The sequence below is a fragment of the Harmonia axyridis genome, chromosome 6 (assembly GCF_914767665.1).
Source record: "Harmonia axyridis chromosome 6, icHarAxyr1.1, whole genome shotgun sequence".
NCBI lineage: Eukaryota > Metazoa > Arthropoda > Insecta > Coleoptera > Coccinellidae > Harmonia > Harmonia axyridis.
This window is the reverse complement of record NC_059506.1, coordinates 35,276,313-35,293,406: the sequence shown is the minus strand read 5'-3', so window position 1 is coordinate 35,293,406 and position 17,094 is coordinate 35,276,313. Positions and strand designations below refer to the sequence as shown.

The 17,094-nt window shown below is 36.0% G+C and overlaps 1 protein-coding gene across 4 annotated transcripts in view; it reads right to left on the bottom strand.

Moving 5' to 3' along the window:
• Window positions 1-17,094, bottom strand: part of LOC123681682 — a 125,771-nt gene that overhangs the window by 38,927 nt on the left and 69,750 nt on the right. For all 4 annotated transcript variants that reach the window (XM_045619920.1, XM_045619921.1, XM_045619923.1 and 1 more), the window contains one exon: window positions 1,019-1,340. In XM_045619920.1, the coding sequence (XP_045475876.1) occupies window positions 1,019-1,340 (322 nt within the window). The remainder of the gene's footprint in view (window positions 1-1,018; window positions 1,341-17,094) is intronic.

Below are 17,094 nucleotides of genomic sequence, written 5' to 3'. Positions count from 1 at the left end.
AGCACCGAAGACGGCGAACGCCGTGGGAGCCTAAAAGAGGCTGTCACCGACAAAAAATCAAAAGGGTTCACAGAATAATTTTGTGTACATCATATCATTCACGAATATTTGTACATGAGAAAGCTGTGTGCAAAATGGGTGCAGCGCGAGCTCACAATCGATCAGAAGCAACAACGTATTGATAATTCTGAGCAGTGTTTGAAGCTGTTTAAGTGCAATAAACCTGAATTTTTGCGTCGATATTTAACAATGGATGAAACATGGCTCCATCATTTCACATCGGAGTTCAACCGACAGTCAGCTGAGTGGACTGCACACGATGAACTGAATCCAAAGCGAGGAAAAACACAACAGTCGGCTGGCAAAATTATGGCATCAGTATTCTGGGATGCGCAAGGTATAATATTCATTGATTACCTCCGAAAGGGCCAGATCATCAACAGCGATTATTATATAGCGTTATTGGTTCGTTTAAAGGATGAAATCGTTAGAAAACGGCATCATTTGAAGAAAAAAGGTGCTGTTTCATCAAGACAATGCGCCGTATCACAAATCAATGAAAACAATGGCAAAATACATGAATTGGGCTTCGAAATGCTTCTGCATCCACCGTATTCGCCAGATCTGGCCCCCAGCGACTTTTTCCTGTTCTCAGACCTCAAAAGAATGCTCGCTGGAAAGAAATTTAGCACCAATCAAGAAGTAATCGCCAGGACTGAGGCTTATTTTGAAGCGAAAGACAAATCGTATCACAAAAATGGTATCGAAAAGTTAGAAGATCGCTATAATCGCTGTATCGCCCTCGAAGGCAACTATGTTGAATAATAAAATTGAATTTTGCCAAAAAAATGTGTTTTACTATGGTAGATCAGGACTTTTCAATTGGCCTGTTATTTGATGGTGATTCTTTACCAAACATTTGGAATAAATTCGTGGAAAACGAATCCCTGAAAAGACCTGAAGGCCTGCCAATACCAAGCACCTACAGTCGAGCCAAGTAATAGCCAATGATACTTACTCAGTAGGTTGATACTTCGCAGCCAAGGTCCTCATAAAATCGCTGTAGTTCCTGCATCCAGCTAAGGCCAGCTGTTCGTTAGAAGGAGGTGTTCCAGGGTGGGACGCAGAGGAAGGTGTAACGGTTGGAGATCTACTAGATGTGTCTGGAGTTCCAGGACTCAGTCTTTCGTGCTTCACATTGTTGTTGTTATTGCTAAGGTTGTTGTTATTCGAGTAGTCAGCAGCTATCCCTGAATTCGTAACAACGGTTCTCTCCATCTGTTTTCTACGGGTTGGTTTGGTGACACTGACGTCGAGGTTTTGTGGTACTACTGGTTCACCTGGAATAGAAGTATAAAATTTTAATTTAGCTATAGAGTCACATAATTGATGGTTTTCTTAGGGAAATCAGTTAGTTATTTGTTAGTATAGTTTTGTGTAGCTTGTTTGTCGCCAATTTAAATTTACATAATGTTTTTTATTCTGATTCTTTTAGGTCTCTGCGAAATCTCTCAGAACAGCAGAACTTGCGAATAATTAGTAAGAAATACGCTTGACTAGAACACTAAGGTTTATATAATTATAATAAGCGAGTCAAGTAGAGAACAAAGATATAGGTAGAGAAATGATGATGACGATATATCAAGGAAAAATCAAGTTTGAAGAAAATACTGGAACAAAATGTAAAATCTACAAATTTTTTGGTTCTACCTACAAAATAAAAACTTGAGGTAAATTCAATCATAAGATGATTCTGAAGGTAAAGAATCCAATCTGTCGACACCTTCATACTTCAATCTTGACCTGATACTCTCAACAGTTACCTCCAAACGGAAACAAACCAAGGATAAATATCAACCCGAATCAAAAATTCCATAGCCTACTCTTATCTAAAATCGATCTCCGACACAAATACTCCTCCTACTTCACGACCACAATGCAAACAGAAAAAAGTAAACACCTAACTGTAGAAGCCGGATAACAATCTGAATTTCAAAAAAAAAAAAAATGAGGTTGTTTACTGAAGCAGCTATTTAAGAGCACGTTCCATGAACCAGAATCTCCGCGTTCATTCTGCAATTACAAAATTAAAATTCATTAACCAACCACGGCTGCTCACCGGCCAGTCACGCTTCTAGCCATTTTTTTAATAAGCTTTGTACGGCTATCACAATTATAACTTTGAGATTGATAGCTTCGTTTTCTGGCGAAATGCGTATCTAACGAGGAAATCACGTGAATGACGAAGAAGGAGTGTTAAATCCTCAGCGGTGGGCTGTTCTGAATCGGCTGATCTCTAGGTATACTTTCACGCTTTTTAAATTTTGTTTTTTTTTAATCGACTTCCCTACGCCTCTCTAGGGCAACGCTTCGCTTGGAGAAAATTCATGAAACAGCCTAATATACTGCGCAAAAGAATTAACGCACATTATGGAAATCTCAAATTTATTCTACAACTGAAGGTGTTCTCAATGATAATTAATTTTATCAGAATTATGCATGCATATGTTATCCACTTTCAACGTTTTACTTCAATACAGATGTTTTTTCCCAATCAGTTGTTCTCGATCAATTCTGGTGATCAATAGTTTTTCTTTCGTTTGATTTTCTACACTCGATCGCTATGCAACGCGAAACACACAATTTGACCCAAGAGGAATGTGCCCAAGCGGTAGTTTTGCGAGAAAAAGGGTGGACATACACAAGAATTGAAGAAAGGTTTGGAGTTTCCCATACAAGTGTGTCCAGAATGTTGCAGCGATTCAGGGAGACAGGTATGAATGTCCGAAGACCAGGACAGGGTAGACCACGGGTAACAACTGCCATTCAAGAACGTTACTTGAGAGTTTATTCGTTGAGACAACGGTTTGCAACCGCTCGCCTCCTTCAAAATCAGCTTGAGCAAACTCATGGGGTGCAAATTAGCACTCAGACAATAATAAATCGCCTCAGAGAATATGATTTAAGGTCTCGTGTCGCGGTAAGAGGCCCAGCTCTTACCCCAGCCCATCGAAGGGCGCGTTTGGATTTTGCGAGAGAGCATATCCATTGGGAAGAGTCTGATTGGGAAAGAGTTCTCTTTACAGATGAGTCTAGATTCTGCCTCTACCATGGTGATCGACGTTCCCTTGTATACAGAAATTCCCAAAAATAGATCAGATCAGCCTCATATAAATCTTTATTATCATATATTGCTGGAATAACATATTTACCGACGCCTACAGCTCAGCAATCAGTTAACAAGACTGAGCAGCATACCTTTTACCTATACTCTAAAGCAGGATAGAAAAAAAAACATTTTAGAAGGGTATTTAATGATTTTCACTACGACTACTACTTTATTTTTAAAATTCTAGAATCCAGCACAATATCATTATAATCTGTTCGTGGTTAATCTTTATACTAGAAGAATATTAAGCGCCCAAGCACATCGCCTTGCTGCACTCCCACAATTTTTAAATTTCCTAATTATCTACTCAAAAAAAAGGTAAGATCACCAACAAATTCCTCTCTTTCTCTCTCTTCCACTCTCAATCAAAACAGGTCTGCATTTCTCACCCAATTCCTCAGTTTCTGCCAACTCATTTGTACCGGTAACCGAACTCCGACCCTGCGATACCTGCATTTCGTGTTAGGTAGAAGAGAAAAACGGCCCACATCAGGTAGGTAAACAAATGGACCAAATATCTCATCGAAAAAAAACGGGCAGAATATTTCCTCTCCTTCCCAGTAGGACTCCGAGGCATGGCCACCTCTGACCTTATACCTCGTATTATACATTAGGAGATAATAATGATATAGGTGGTTGGGACATGCGAGAACAGGTGGGGGTATAATTTCATGGCTGACTTCTCGAAAATGGGTTCGAATCTCCGATTGGGTTTTCGATGACGTGACACTGTGTCTTTTGTTAAAGAGAATGCAGGTAGGGTGTTGGGTCCAAGGGAGCATCTTTTGTTGTTGACCTTTAGCTCTTGTACCGTTTCTTGAATATTTGAGGTGCTTTTCTGGGTTTTGGCATCATCAACAAACAGTGGCGATGCCAGCTTTTAAAAACAGGGGTGGATTTTTTTTGGGAGACCTAAGTAAAGCGAAATTATTGTTCTGCTAATCTCTCAATTATTGTAGCCTTAGAATGTCAAATTTTAGGGGGGCCACCTGAAATTTAGGGGGACCCGAGACCTCCCTAGAGTCGCCACTGTCAACAAACAAGGAAATTATCAAGGAACTTTGGGCTCATGTTATTCATACACAAAAAATTCATCTACATTTATGCAGCATCAAATAACAAAAAGCGAATTACAGCTACAGTTCACAAATTGGAAGAACACATGGAAATGAGAGATGCCATGAATAATTAAAAAAAAACAATCTTATAAGTGGACGTTTGTCCAAGGTTTGGTTTTCGAGGTACAGGGTGTTAAAGTATAATTTTTTTCAAGTTTTTTTCTCATGGCACCTTCCCTTCAAAAGATATTCAATTTAAATTAAGCAAATTTGAAGTTTTCAATATGCTAAAGTTTTTTTTCTCATACCATCTTCAATGCACAAGATATCTAACTGAAATTTGGCCTAGATATTCAGAATTTAGAGTTTACATAACGTGATATGACAATTTCGATTGCAAACCTAAAGGGTGATAATTTTTTTGAAACAGTGCCAGTTTTTTTCCACTAGTACCACTAGTAATTCAAAAAAAAATTCGAAAGGAACTTTGATCTTGAACTAAACTAGTTGGTTCAATATAATCATTACAAAAAAAGACTACAAGAAACAACCTGTATCTCGAAAACAAATCTTTTCCGGGCCCAAGTTCCTAGGATTTTTTTCTTCTCAAAACTATCCCAAAAATCTCTCATTTTTTTGAACCTCCAATTTAGGATCACCATGTATAAAAACTTTATTCAATATACTACACTCTATAGTATAACTTTTTTCTAATTTCACCTTGTCCAAACATTTGTATTCCAAATTTTCAAACTTCTCACAAACACTAGAATATAATACATATTATAAATGCATAACAATTCTTTCAGAAAGACTGCGTACGTATTTGCAAAAATACGGAATGCGAATGACCCTAAATAACTCACTGTGAACTGACAGGTTGAAAGAGGTAGTGGGGAGGGCAATATTGATGACCCATCACCAATCCTTCAAAACTGTCATAATAGTTCCAAGTCTCAGAGTAATTAACATAGAGGGAGCATATGTCATTTTCAGTAAGCAAATTTCGTCCGCAACATGAACTATTAAATTTGACATGAAGCGCGCGGAAAAGAATACATCAATGATACGATAATTCACTTCGCGAGTTTCTCCACAAAGAACGCACTTCTAATGTCCCATAGTGAATCAAAGTTTCATATTAACTCAAAATATATTCAAATAAATACCTAAATATGTCAGAAATTCAGAAAACAAACTTCAAGCGCGCCAAACGACGTGAAAGAACGATTAGAGAGGTGTGTAAATCGTGATTTTGCTCTAATAACAGCCAAAGAAATTGATGTATTTATTTTGTCTCTCAGATATATTCCCATGCGATTTCTTTTTCTATGGCTTTTTGGTTAGTTATATTCTCAGAGTAATAAACTTAGATAGAGGGAGCATATTGCATAATTTTGTCCTCAACATGAACTATCAAAGACATGAAGCGCGCGGAAATGATAACATATCAGTCATACGATATTTCACTCAATTCGCGAGTTTCTTCACAATGAACGCACTTCTTATGTCCCATAGTGAATCAACGTTTCATATCAACCAAAATATATTGAAATAAATACCTAAATATATCAGAAATTCAGACAACAAACTTCAAGCGCGCCAAACGACGTGAAACAACCGATGACACTAGGAGAGCAAAAGTTGCCAAACCTTGGATTTCAGCAGGTAGATACAGAAAATAATAAATATTCTGCTTGTTATAAATTCGACAATTAGGAAAAATATCGCATTATGAATATTTAAATCTGCATATTTAATCGGGAATCACTCAAATAAATATATTTCATTCAAAATAATATACATTCATAACGATATAGTAAAATTGTGGATTTGAAAATATATCACAATCCGACAACGCAATCTAACCATGTTGGGGAAATGTAAAAATTGCGTATACTCCCTCTATCTATGTTTATTACTATATGTTGCAAGTTGAAACTGTATTGACACTTACATTACAGCGAAGCTTTTTGAGATTTCACTTTATCTTTGGCTATGCTTCGCCTGTAAAACAATTTTCTCAGATCGGTAAAACATTCTTACCGTTCTTGATGCCTAATATACCATTAATTACCAACTAGAATTCATCAGATGCCTTCCATTTCATCTCATTCCTATCCCAATTCATGTAGAACTCATGCTCAAGTGAAACGTTGACCCCAAGCAGCAATTATCTTGTAACTGAACTCCTATTGTGGTTCATATTGACTTTTTCGAGAGGAGCAAATGTCATCGTGCAGTAAAAAAATCATTAAGCATTACAGTTAACATCGATACGACATCTGGGAGACGTAAACTCTGCTATTTGCTTTCAAGGAAGACGCTCCTTTTGTTTTGGATTTTACGCAATCTCTTGGTTTGGCAACGTCCGAATTTAAATTGGAATTCTTTGAATTAAGAACCCAACTGTTTCGTCATCATCCCAATTCTGAAATTTTCCTTTTTATTTTCATTTATATCTCAGATTGAAAAACTCAGGTTTAATTAACTACATTATTATATACGAAATTTTAAGTTGAACGAATTTTTGACAACGATGAAGTAATCAACAGAAACTAGAGAAAATATTCTGATTTTACCTGGATCAGCTATAAAATATATTTTTGAAAATCTTATACTATTTAGGTCCACCTCATGCGTCTAAAAGATTTTGCATTCTTCTCAAATAGTCTCTAAGATATCCAACTCAATAAATATGTTTTTAGTGAAACTATAATTAGCATTACTTCTTCAAGTTTCGAGAACTATAGACATTTGACATGAATGACACCTCTCTGTTCTCTAGAAGAGGTACTTAAAAGTTACAAATCGTTTGAATACAGCATTAAATACTAATTATATAATTATATCAGTATTACTCATCAAATACGTATCTTTCTCCTCTTATTCCTCATATTATTCAGTAGTTTTAGAAAAAGATCTTCTAGAAAGGACTCCGAGGGAATAACCAATAAATATTTGAAAGTAGTATTTACTAAAAACGAGATTATGTGAATTCTTTAATTGGTTATTATTTTCTACCAAAGTTAAGTTTTAGTTATAGAGTTTAAGTCTAACAGTAATAAACATAGATAGAGGGAGCATATGTCATTTCAGTAAGCAAATTTTGTCCCCAACATGAACTGTCAAATTTGACAGGAAGCGCGCAGCAATGAAAACATATCAATGATACGATATTTCACTCAATTCGCAAGTTTCTCCACAAAGAACGCACTTTTGATGTCCCACAGTGAATCAATCGTATCAACTCAAAATATATTTAAATAAATACTTAAATATATCAGAAATTCAGAAAACAAACTTCAAGCCGTTAAACGACGTGAAACAACCGATGACACTAGGAGAGCAATAGTTGCCAAACCTTGGATTTCAGCAGGTAGATACAAAAAATAATAAATATTCTACTTATTATAAATTCGACAATCAGGAAAAATATCAGATTCCAAATATTCAAATTTGCATATTTAATCGGGAATCACTGAAATAAATATATTTCATTCAAAATAATATACATTCATAACGATATAGTAAATTGTGAATTTGAAAATATATCACAATCGGACAACGTAATCTAACCATGTTGGGGACATGTATAAATTGCTTATACTCCCTCTATCTATGTTTATTACTCTATGATTTTAGTTTACATCTAAACAATAAATCTACAAGTTTCAACAAACAGGATGTTTCGTAACAAAAATCTAAATGTAATTGGTAATATTGAAGGTGTCCCGCATGGTTACGTCCTAGGTCTTATTCATTACATATTCTCAACGAAATCCATTCAAATTGGTCAACTTTAAGCACCAAATTCATACTTTTAGTTCTTCCCGTTTTTAGAGCAACGATCAAATAACAATTCCAAGAAAAAATCTTATCGATCACGATTTAATATCATGAATTCCAAACGTCTAAGTGACAGAGACGTTACAGGAACCCATAAAAAGGATGATGTATCGCCAAGTTGCCATTTACATAGATTGGATTAGTTCTGCAATTTCCAAACCTTGGACTAATCTCACTAGAGAGGATTATAAGAAATTATCTCATTTTAATTTCTCCTTTAAGCTTCCGTTTGATGTCTCTATTCTATTCCGATAATAGCTATTTTGCATAATTTGACTGGTTCTTTATTGGTTTGATGGCGATTTTACTGTGTTCATTTAATAAAGACGAATTGACGCTTTGAATGTTAGACATTACAAGAGCTTATATTTGACCTCAGTCGAATTGCTTCAAGATATGTATCTGTGTAGTTGTAAGTTATGTTATAACGAGGTTTTATTACTTTGTTATTCAGTTGGCTTTTAGATTTAAGCCCATTTAATCGATATGATCCTTTTTAACTGGTTTTTTTCGGGAGTACCACAGGGGTGAATGTTTGGCCCAGGTTTTTTGTTAAATATACTCATGAATTTATAACATTTTATGCCGAAATGAGGTCAGAATTGCATTACAGAACTTCGCTAACGCAAGATTACTAGAAACGAATTGTCGTGTTAAACCTCCTTAGGTATAATCAGTTAACAAACCGATTTTAGTAGCACTCGCTTAGCACGAAAACAATTCAGCGCATTTAAATCAGATAAAGTAAGGTCATTATTCTATGTTATATTTGCATCCGGCTTGGTTTTAGCACCTAGCCAGTTATTATTGCTGTATCTCTGTATTCAATTAGAGATATAGTTGCCCGTCTGATGGATTGCTTCATCGACAGGAATTGCAGAAGTTATTAGATGGTTAGAAATCAGTTATTGCCTCCGACAGTTTGAATTTGCATCCTGGAAATAGTAATTACTCAGTGGATTTCTCCTCTTGATTGAAACTAGTGGGATGTCTTGTTGTTTTTAGGTTTTAGAATGATTAATTCAGAATGATTCGCTCATTTCCTGTTCATACGTAACGGAAAATAATTGGAAAGGGCCTAGAACGCACCCTTGTGGAACACCAGCAATACCTCTACTTTCTGTTTTTTAGGATTGAATTTATATTTTTTGTAGTCTTATCTTTCGTAATCGTTCTTTTTGATAGTATCGAAACTTTCTAATGATGCCATCGATCAATAGTTGTTAACGCAGCATGAAAATGAATCCAGAATGGAATCGAAATTACAAAATTAATACTTATCATGTACCCCACAGTTTAATGAAAATGGAGTCGAAGTTCGTAATAAAAATAATATTTTATCGACAGAGATCACAGTAGGTGGTGACTGCTGATGTAAAGACCATCCATGTAGGCTTCAAAGAATGATAATTGGTTTACATGGTGAAACTATTAAGAGGTGCTCCTCGAAGATTGTTCAGTATGCTAAACACATCGTCTCCGATAGAAAATTCTGAAGTCCAAAACGTATAGACAATAGAATAATTAAACCTTGAATACAAAGAACCAACTCTATGGTTCTTCCTGGGTGGAAACCGTTACGAAAATCGATGTTTTTTTTTGTGTCGTTATGACCAACCACAGTGTCTCGAAAGTCGTAGGTTTATTTATGACATCAACAAAAATAATTGGTTCTTTATTCAGAAAGAATTTCAGAAATTATAGTGTTGATATGTTGAATGTTAGGATATTTGCAATTCAAATTGAGGAAATGATTGATTTCTTTCTGATATATAAATATTTAAATCGGAATGGTGAAATCATCCATTTTTTTTTGCAATTAACTGTAATCAAGTCATGGGTGGCACTTTGATCTAACAAGGCAGATACAATGTCACCTTGTAGATTAATGAATGAACTAGGATGATCACATTATAAAGGATCTTCCGATAGGAATTATACAATTTAAAATACTTAACAACCCAAAACTATTAATTTTTTCTTCTGGAATATTTCCGAATGTTTACCTAGTGAAAATAATATGTAAACTGAACTCATCCACCCTTAAACTTAGTTTAGGACCACCCCATATAACGGCCGAAAAAAAAGGTTGAGGATTAAAGATTTCTTCGAAACCCAAACACTTGAATGATTTCCGATAAGTTCAAAAGGACGGGTTTACACACAAAAACTTGTCCGGTTTCCTATCATAAGAATTCTTTTCTAGTTCGTCAGGTTCTCAACTGAAAGGCATGCCCAGCGGCGGAACCATAAAGAGGGATTCTTCTCAGATGCTCAAAAAAATTTTTGCAATTGGACGGAGTGAAGCTAGTCATAAATTAGGTCTGAACTAGTATTGACCCAAACTGGAGAAGCAAATCAGTTCGGAACTTTAATTTTACAAATGCTGTAAAATTTCACACAAAAACTGATTTAATTATCTCGTGTTTTTCAACGATGTTCTTCTCAAGGGAATTCAAGAATATCAATAGTTATTATTGTACCAACGTTTGCAACATTATAAAATAGTGAAAGACAATAATTTTTGTCCACTTAGTGGATGTGTTTTTGTATTTCTCAGTCTGAATTATAAATTATATTGAATTATAAATACTGCTGAGTCAAAAAGTGTTAACAGCAAAGTCCCTTTCAAATATTTCAAAAACCAAATACAAAAAACTGACAAATGTTGGAACTCAATAAGTAAATCATGTAGTTTCATCACACTGATTGATCATTTCACTGCCAATTTATGTGCACGCCACTGAACAGGGAAGAACGAAGGGGTCAGGTGCTCATCCCTACAGGTAGGTGACCTTAAAAATACCCCAAGTGAGAAAGTGACAATATTTCAAACTTTACGGTCGGCCATATAATAAAATTATTATACAGCAGTCATAAACTGTACGAGGACTTTATTTGACCAACATCTCCATTGATCTTGGCAACAGAGTAGGCTAGCTTCCTGTGGAGCCTCTTTACAAATTGGTTATCCACAAAAACCCAATTTTTGTGACCTATCAACTTTTTAGAGAAGTCGAGATGTTTGGTGAAAAGATTTATAGCTATATTCAATGGAAATTGGTACATGACCTTTTGAAATGTTTATAAATCAATGAAGGAGATATTTCATTTCAATATTTCAATCAGTTTCTATAACTTTACGTTAGGAACTGGTTGGTAACTAAACTGAACTCAAAATCAAGCTATACAGGGAGTTTCAGAATTATGAGATCTAATTTGCAGAGTTAATTTCTCAGCACATTTCAAGAAGAGAAATTCATATGAATATACGTCCAGAATTCATTTATTATTGAAATACAGCGTGTTGAAATTTACAGAAAAATATTAATATTTTTCAATTTGCTGAAATTAAATTTGGTACAAGTTGAGTTTGAATGATATCCTTCGTGAAAAGTAAGAAAGAGTAACGAATACGAGTCAAATTCAATGCAAAATCACAATTCACTTTTGTGTTTTACAAATGATAATATTGCAAACGAAATAAGAGTAAAATACACACAAATGTTATGCTCTGGACTTCAATTCGTAATCATTTTACACTTGTTGTGATGAATATAAATCAAATTCAACGTGTCCCAAATATCAATTCCGTAGCATGAGTTAACATAGAAATATTGGAATTACTTGGTGGAAATTTCAACACCCTGTATCTCAGCAATGAAGCCGTTCCGACTTTATATCAATATGAACTTTAAGTCTCAAAATATGCTGAAAAATCACATCTGAAAGTTACATTGAAATATCTCAAAAAATATTCGAAAACGTATAGTGGGTACCGGCCTTTAGAAGTAGATCTCTCAACTCTTCTTTTTCCAGCCAATTCCCTCATCCCAGTTTCAAAAGGCCGATTCTGTACCGCAGGGTTCCTCGTTGTACTTGCGTGCTAAAGCACTGAATTTATATTAAGTTGTTTTCTGTGGGCAGCATATGCAAAACCACGTTTGCGCCGTGTTATCGTGCACAAAGAACACAATAGCCTTTAGATGTTGGCATAGCCAAGAATCCTCCGTTTATCAGGAACCTAATTACTGGAATTACTTTGTACGCTGATTGTAATAATTTATAAGCTCGTTACCATCAGTTCGCCGCCATTTTTATTGGAGATCGTATAAGAAGCAATTAACTTCGATTTATTCAGTGGTCAGTTTTTTTCTTGTAAGGAAATTAATCGAGCTGGTTGTTAATGAGCCAGACGAAGGCGTTTGGCTTTTGAAAAGTGAGGATGCTGCATCTATAGATCATTCTATGGTCTACGGATGAAGCTTCTCACTGGCGCGTGTAATTTGCTCCAAATCAATATAATCAATCTTTCATATTGTTGCGTCCAGTGAATTTCACGTAAACTTTACGGGCAGTTGAATATTCAGAGAGACGTATTTAGGTCGGAAAACCAACCCCAGCAGCTACAGTGAGGGCTAAAAATAGAACAGCAACATCTTTGGCGCCACATTGACGCTACATATGGTCATCTTGAAGTCACATCTTAGGGCAAGGAACAAAGACGTGGACCAATCAAGGACCTGGATTGCGCTTTGGTATGCAAAATCCAAAGCGACACTTAACATCCCCAGGAAATCGGGGTACAATAGACCTGTACGCTCGTAGCTGTTACCTTGTAAACATATAACTTGTACAGCCAAATTCAATATATTAGTTAAGAAATCCGGTGTTTCATTATCCCAATTTAATAGAATTACAGTTGATCGATTCAACCAAAAACACATATTTTCAACTGAAACTATGGTGGGAACCGACCTTAACACCAGCCAGTCGACAAGTCACCGCCTGAAGTTCTTTATTTACAAATATCGACGAATATTTGTTCAGACAACAAATACATTCTTCCCAGTATACTGAAGACGGAGGTAGAATAATTTACCTCTTCGAGTTTAGTAATGTCTTACACGTAGTCAACCGATAAGTGACAGTTCTTGTACTGAATTGATTGTCAACTGTCAGACTACCACAACAACAAGTTGCTCAGAGCATTCAGAACGACAAGCTTGATAATGCTTCTTCATTGCTTGCAATACTCGGTAGTACCGCATTAAGTACCTTAAAAAGTACTCATAAATAGGTACTCTATGAAAATTTAGAAGAGCATTAATGAAATAATTTATGTGTATCTTAATGCCAATGTTCTCTTTAGAGTAAAGCAATGAGTAACTTAAAAAGGCAGCTCACTTGCCTGAAAAGGAGCACAAACTCCTTTCATCGGCCCGGAACCTTTCTGTGGTGTAGACAAATGTACCTACAAGAAAGAGTTTCAGGAGAAGGAGGAAACCGAAAGAGATAAACTCTGGCGTAATCTTCCTGGTTTGGATCACTCCAAAAAGTTTCTTCAAAACTTTGACTCTACAAGATCCAAGAAGTATCTGGATCTTATTAAGAATATGCTACACCTCACTGGATTCCTCACAGGGCATTGTCGCCTTAGGAAACACCTCATGAGAATGGGTCTAACAGAAAATTACGACTGCAGATTCTGTGGGGAGGAGGAAGAAACTCTGGATCACCTGATGACGGAATGCCTCGCCATCGCTAGCCAACGCAAAACCTGCTTTGGACACAAAACTTGTAGAAGTGAGGAATTAGCATCCTTGGATATTGGAGACCATCAGAACTATGGAACTGGAAGGCGAGCTGTAGATCACGTTATGGAGAGAATAGCTCTGATGGGGGGCACAATAAACCATAAGGTCGCAGTGAAACGAAACCTCCTTAATTGAATCTAATCTAATCTTAAAAAGTACCCGCAAGTACCAGAAGTACTCAGTAAAATCACTGGTAGCGATTTGTTTTCTCATCACTCATATTACCAATGGCTTTTGTGGTAGTTTTGAAAACACATTCCATAAAATAAGTATGAGAAAAGCACTTTAGAGAAACAAAACAAGAGGTAATCCTCTTGGTATCTTTCTTTGTTTCTTCTCCCTAACACATAACTACTTTTAGACTTTGGTGTTTAATAATACCTGAGTATTTTTAAAAAATTGTTGTAATTTATTTAACACCTGTTGAAACACTATCAGAATAATCGAGTGAGTAGTATCATAAGATAATCTGTCAAACATCTTCTAATAATTATCCGAAAACACGTACAAAATAATCAGTAAATAAAATAAAAAGAATAAAAGCCAATACTTCATACAAAAAAATAACATGTCATTCCCAACAAATAAATCTCAACTACTTAGTGAAGCGAATACTATTCGACGCGTTTCTGAGATAGCAAATGCAAATATACGTTCAAAGATAAAAAATTAAATACCATGACAAGAAACAATATAAACCAGTCTCCTAAAAAACATCCAACTACCTGAAAAACCACATCTGAATAATAAGTGTCACTTATGTGATAAATATTCGTCTCGTAAAATTATAATAGTTCTCCACATCGACGAACAGTTCAAAACTCGTCTCTTAAGCGATTTATCATCGGTGTCAAGCGCCAAGATAAAGCACCAACAAGGTGCGAAACATCTAATCCTAGTCAACGAACGCTCAGTAATAATATCCATCTCTTAAATCAAAACCAGCCAAACGCCTAATAAATACAGAAACCTCTCCGAGGTGGGAAGATACACGGTGAACGTTGAAAATTTGAAACGTAATCACTGTATAAATCTGACACTGGTATCCGGACGACAATACCCTTTTACAAATCAAAATACAACGCCTATACGGCCGTCCGTTCGTGTGCAGACGCTGTAAATCGGATGGTTCTGGCGAATTTGATTCGATTTGCAGTCGCGTATGACAGTCAGGCACGCTATACAGGCCTGGTTCACTCTATAATTGGGCACAAAGACTATCCAGTACCAAACCAGATGCATTCATTTGGACCTGCCATCTTTATGGCATATTTACCGCCTTTGTAAGTGTGTGCGAGACGTCGTAGGTTAGGCTGGAGCATTGAAATTATCGCTATGAGGTATTATAGAGGTCGATTTGCAGTTTGGGACTGGTTTGGGATCAGTCAGGAACCGATATAAAACTGATAAATCTTATGGATTAGTTCAGAACTAGTTTGGAACTTCAACATTTCAGCCAGCCAAAATACTATACTAAGTAAAATGGTTTAGATCTAAGTTTGCAAATGAATCACAATAGTAACACTTATGGTTTATACTTGGTGCTTCAGAATTATGTTTTTATTTTCATAACTTCTTCATTAGCGCTAAATTTCTTTCCAGCGAGCTTTCTTTTGAGGTATGAGTACAGGAAAAAGTCGCTGGGGTTCAGATTTGTCAAACACGGTGAATGCAGAAGTAATTCGAAGCCCAATTCATGCAATTTTGCCGTTGTTTTCATTGATTTGTGACACGGCGCATTGTCTTGTTGAAACAGCACTTTTTTTCTTCTAATGGGGCCTTTTAACGATTTCATCCTTTAAACGATCCAATAACGCTATATAATAATCGCTGATGATGGTATGGCCCTTTGGAGGTAATCAATGAATATTATACCTTGCGCATCCCAGAATACTGATGCCATAACCTTGCCAGCAGACTGTTGTGTTTTTCCTCGCTTTGAATTCGGTTCATCGTGTGCACTCCACTCAGTTGACTGCCGATTGGCCTACGGAGTGAAACAATGGAGCCAAGTTTCATCCATTGTCACACAAAAATTCTGGTTTATTCCACTTAAACAGCTTCAAACACTGCTCAGAATCATTAACACGTTGTTGCTTTTGATCGATTGTGAGCTCGCGCGGTACCCATTTTGCACACAGCTTTATCATGTACACGTTCAGATGATATCTTCACAATGTCTGCTATCTCGGCGATCAACTTCACTTTACGGTCATTCAAAATTATTTTGTGAATTTTTTTGATCTTTTCGTCGGTGACAGCCTCTTTTGGGCGTTCACTGCGTTTGCCGTCTTCGGTGCTCATTTCACCACGTTTAAACTTAGCATACCAATCAATGATGATTGATTTTCCTGGTGCAGACCTTGGTAACTCTTCATCAAGTCAAGATTTTGCTTCAACTGGATTTTTTTCCTCCAGAAAGCAATATTCAATCAGCACACGCAATTCTTTTTTTCCATCTTTTTTCAAATCAATGTAGATACAAAAGTAGCACACTCAAAATGCAATATCTCACAAACAAATGGTCGAACTGCTGTCAAATTTTGACTCGTATCGTTTGAAGGTTGGTACTAACTAGAAATCATATGGATTCAATACTAGCACCGCCATCTGGGCATCAGACTGGAGACTTTTCAATTGGCTTAATATACAATTCTTTCTCGACTAGTTCCAAACTATACTAAAAATTAAAATATGTCAGTTGGAATTTTGAGTAAGGATCACCGAGATCAAATCACTGACACTTATGGTTTTTCAGAATTATGGATTCTAATTTTCACAGATGATGAAAGCTTTATATGAACGTTTATGCGGAAACAGCTTCGTTACTGAGATACAGGGTGTCAAATTTCCAGAAAAAAATAATATTTTTGAGTCAGATGCTTTTCAACTTGTTTCGTTAGGTACAAGCTCATTTCAATAAAACAGAAAATCCAAATTCAGCTTCAACAAGAACTAACCCAATCAAAATCACAGCTAACGAACTGTCCAATTCAATATTTCGACAACAACAACATTCCAATTGTGATAGGTGGTCCAAAAGCTTGCCCATACTAAATATGTCAATACAACCCGACCAGAAACAATTAAAACATAAAAAAATAAGCGGACCTGCCTCTCACACGCTCCCATTTTCCAGAGCCACATCGTAAATATTATTATAAACTAGCAGGAAGATAAGCAGCTCGAAGATCCAAAAAAAAAAAAGGAGAGGAAACAGGTCGGCTCAACTTTATATACATTACGATCAAACATTCGTAGGGTTTTAAAATTTTTTATTGCTCTACGAGTTTCGCGAAAGAAGCTGTTATATATGTAGATACTAAACTGGTATTTTTATTGACGTTTACGTAAAACGTCCTGTCAATTAATGTCTTCACTTGCGTTCAAAAAGGCTGACATCTTACTGTGGGGCGGTTGT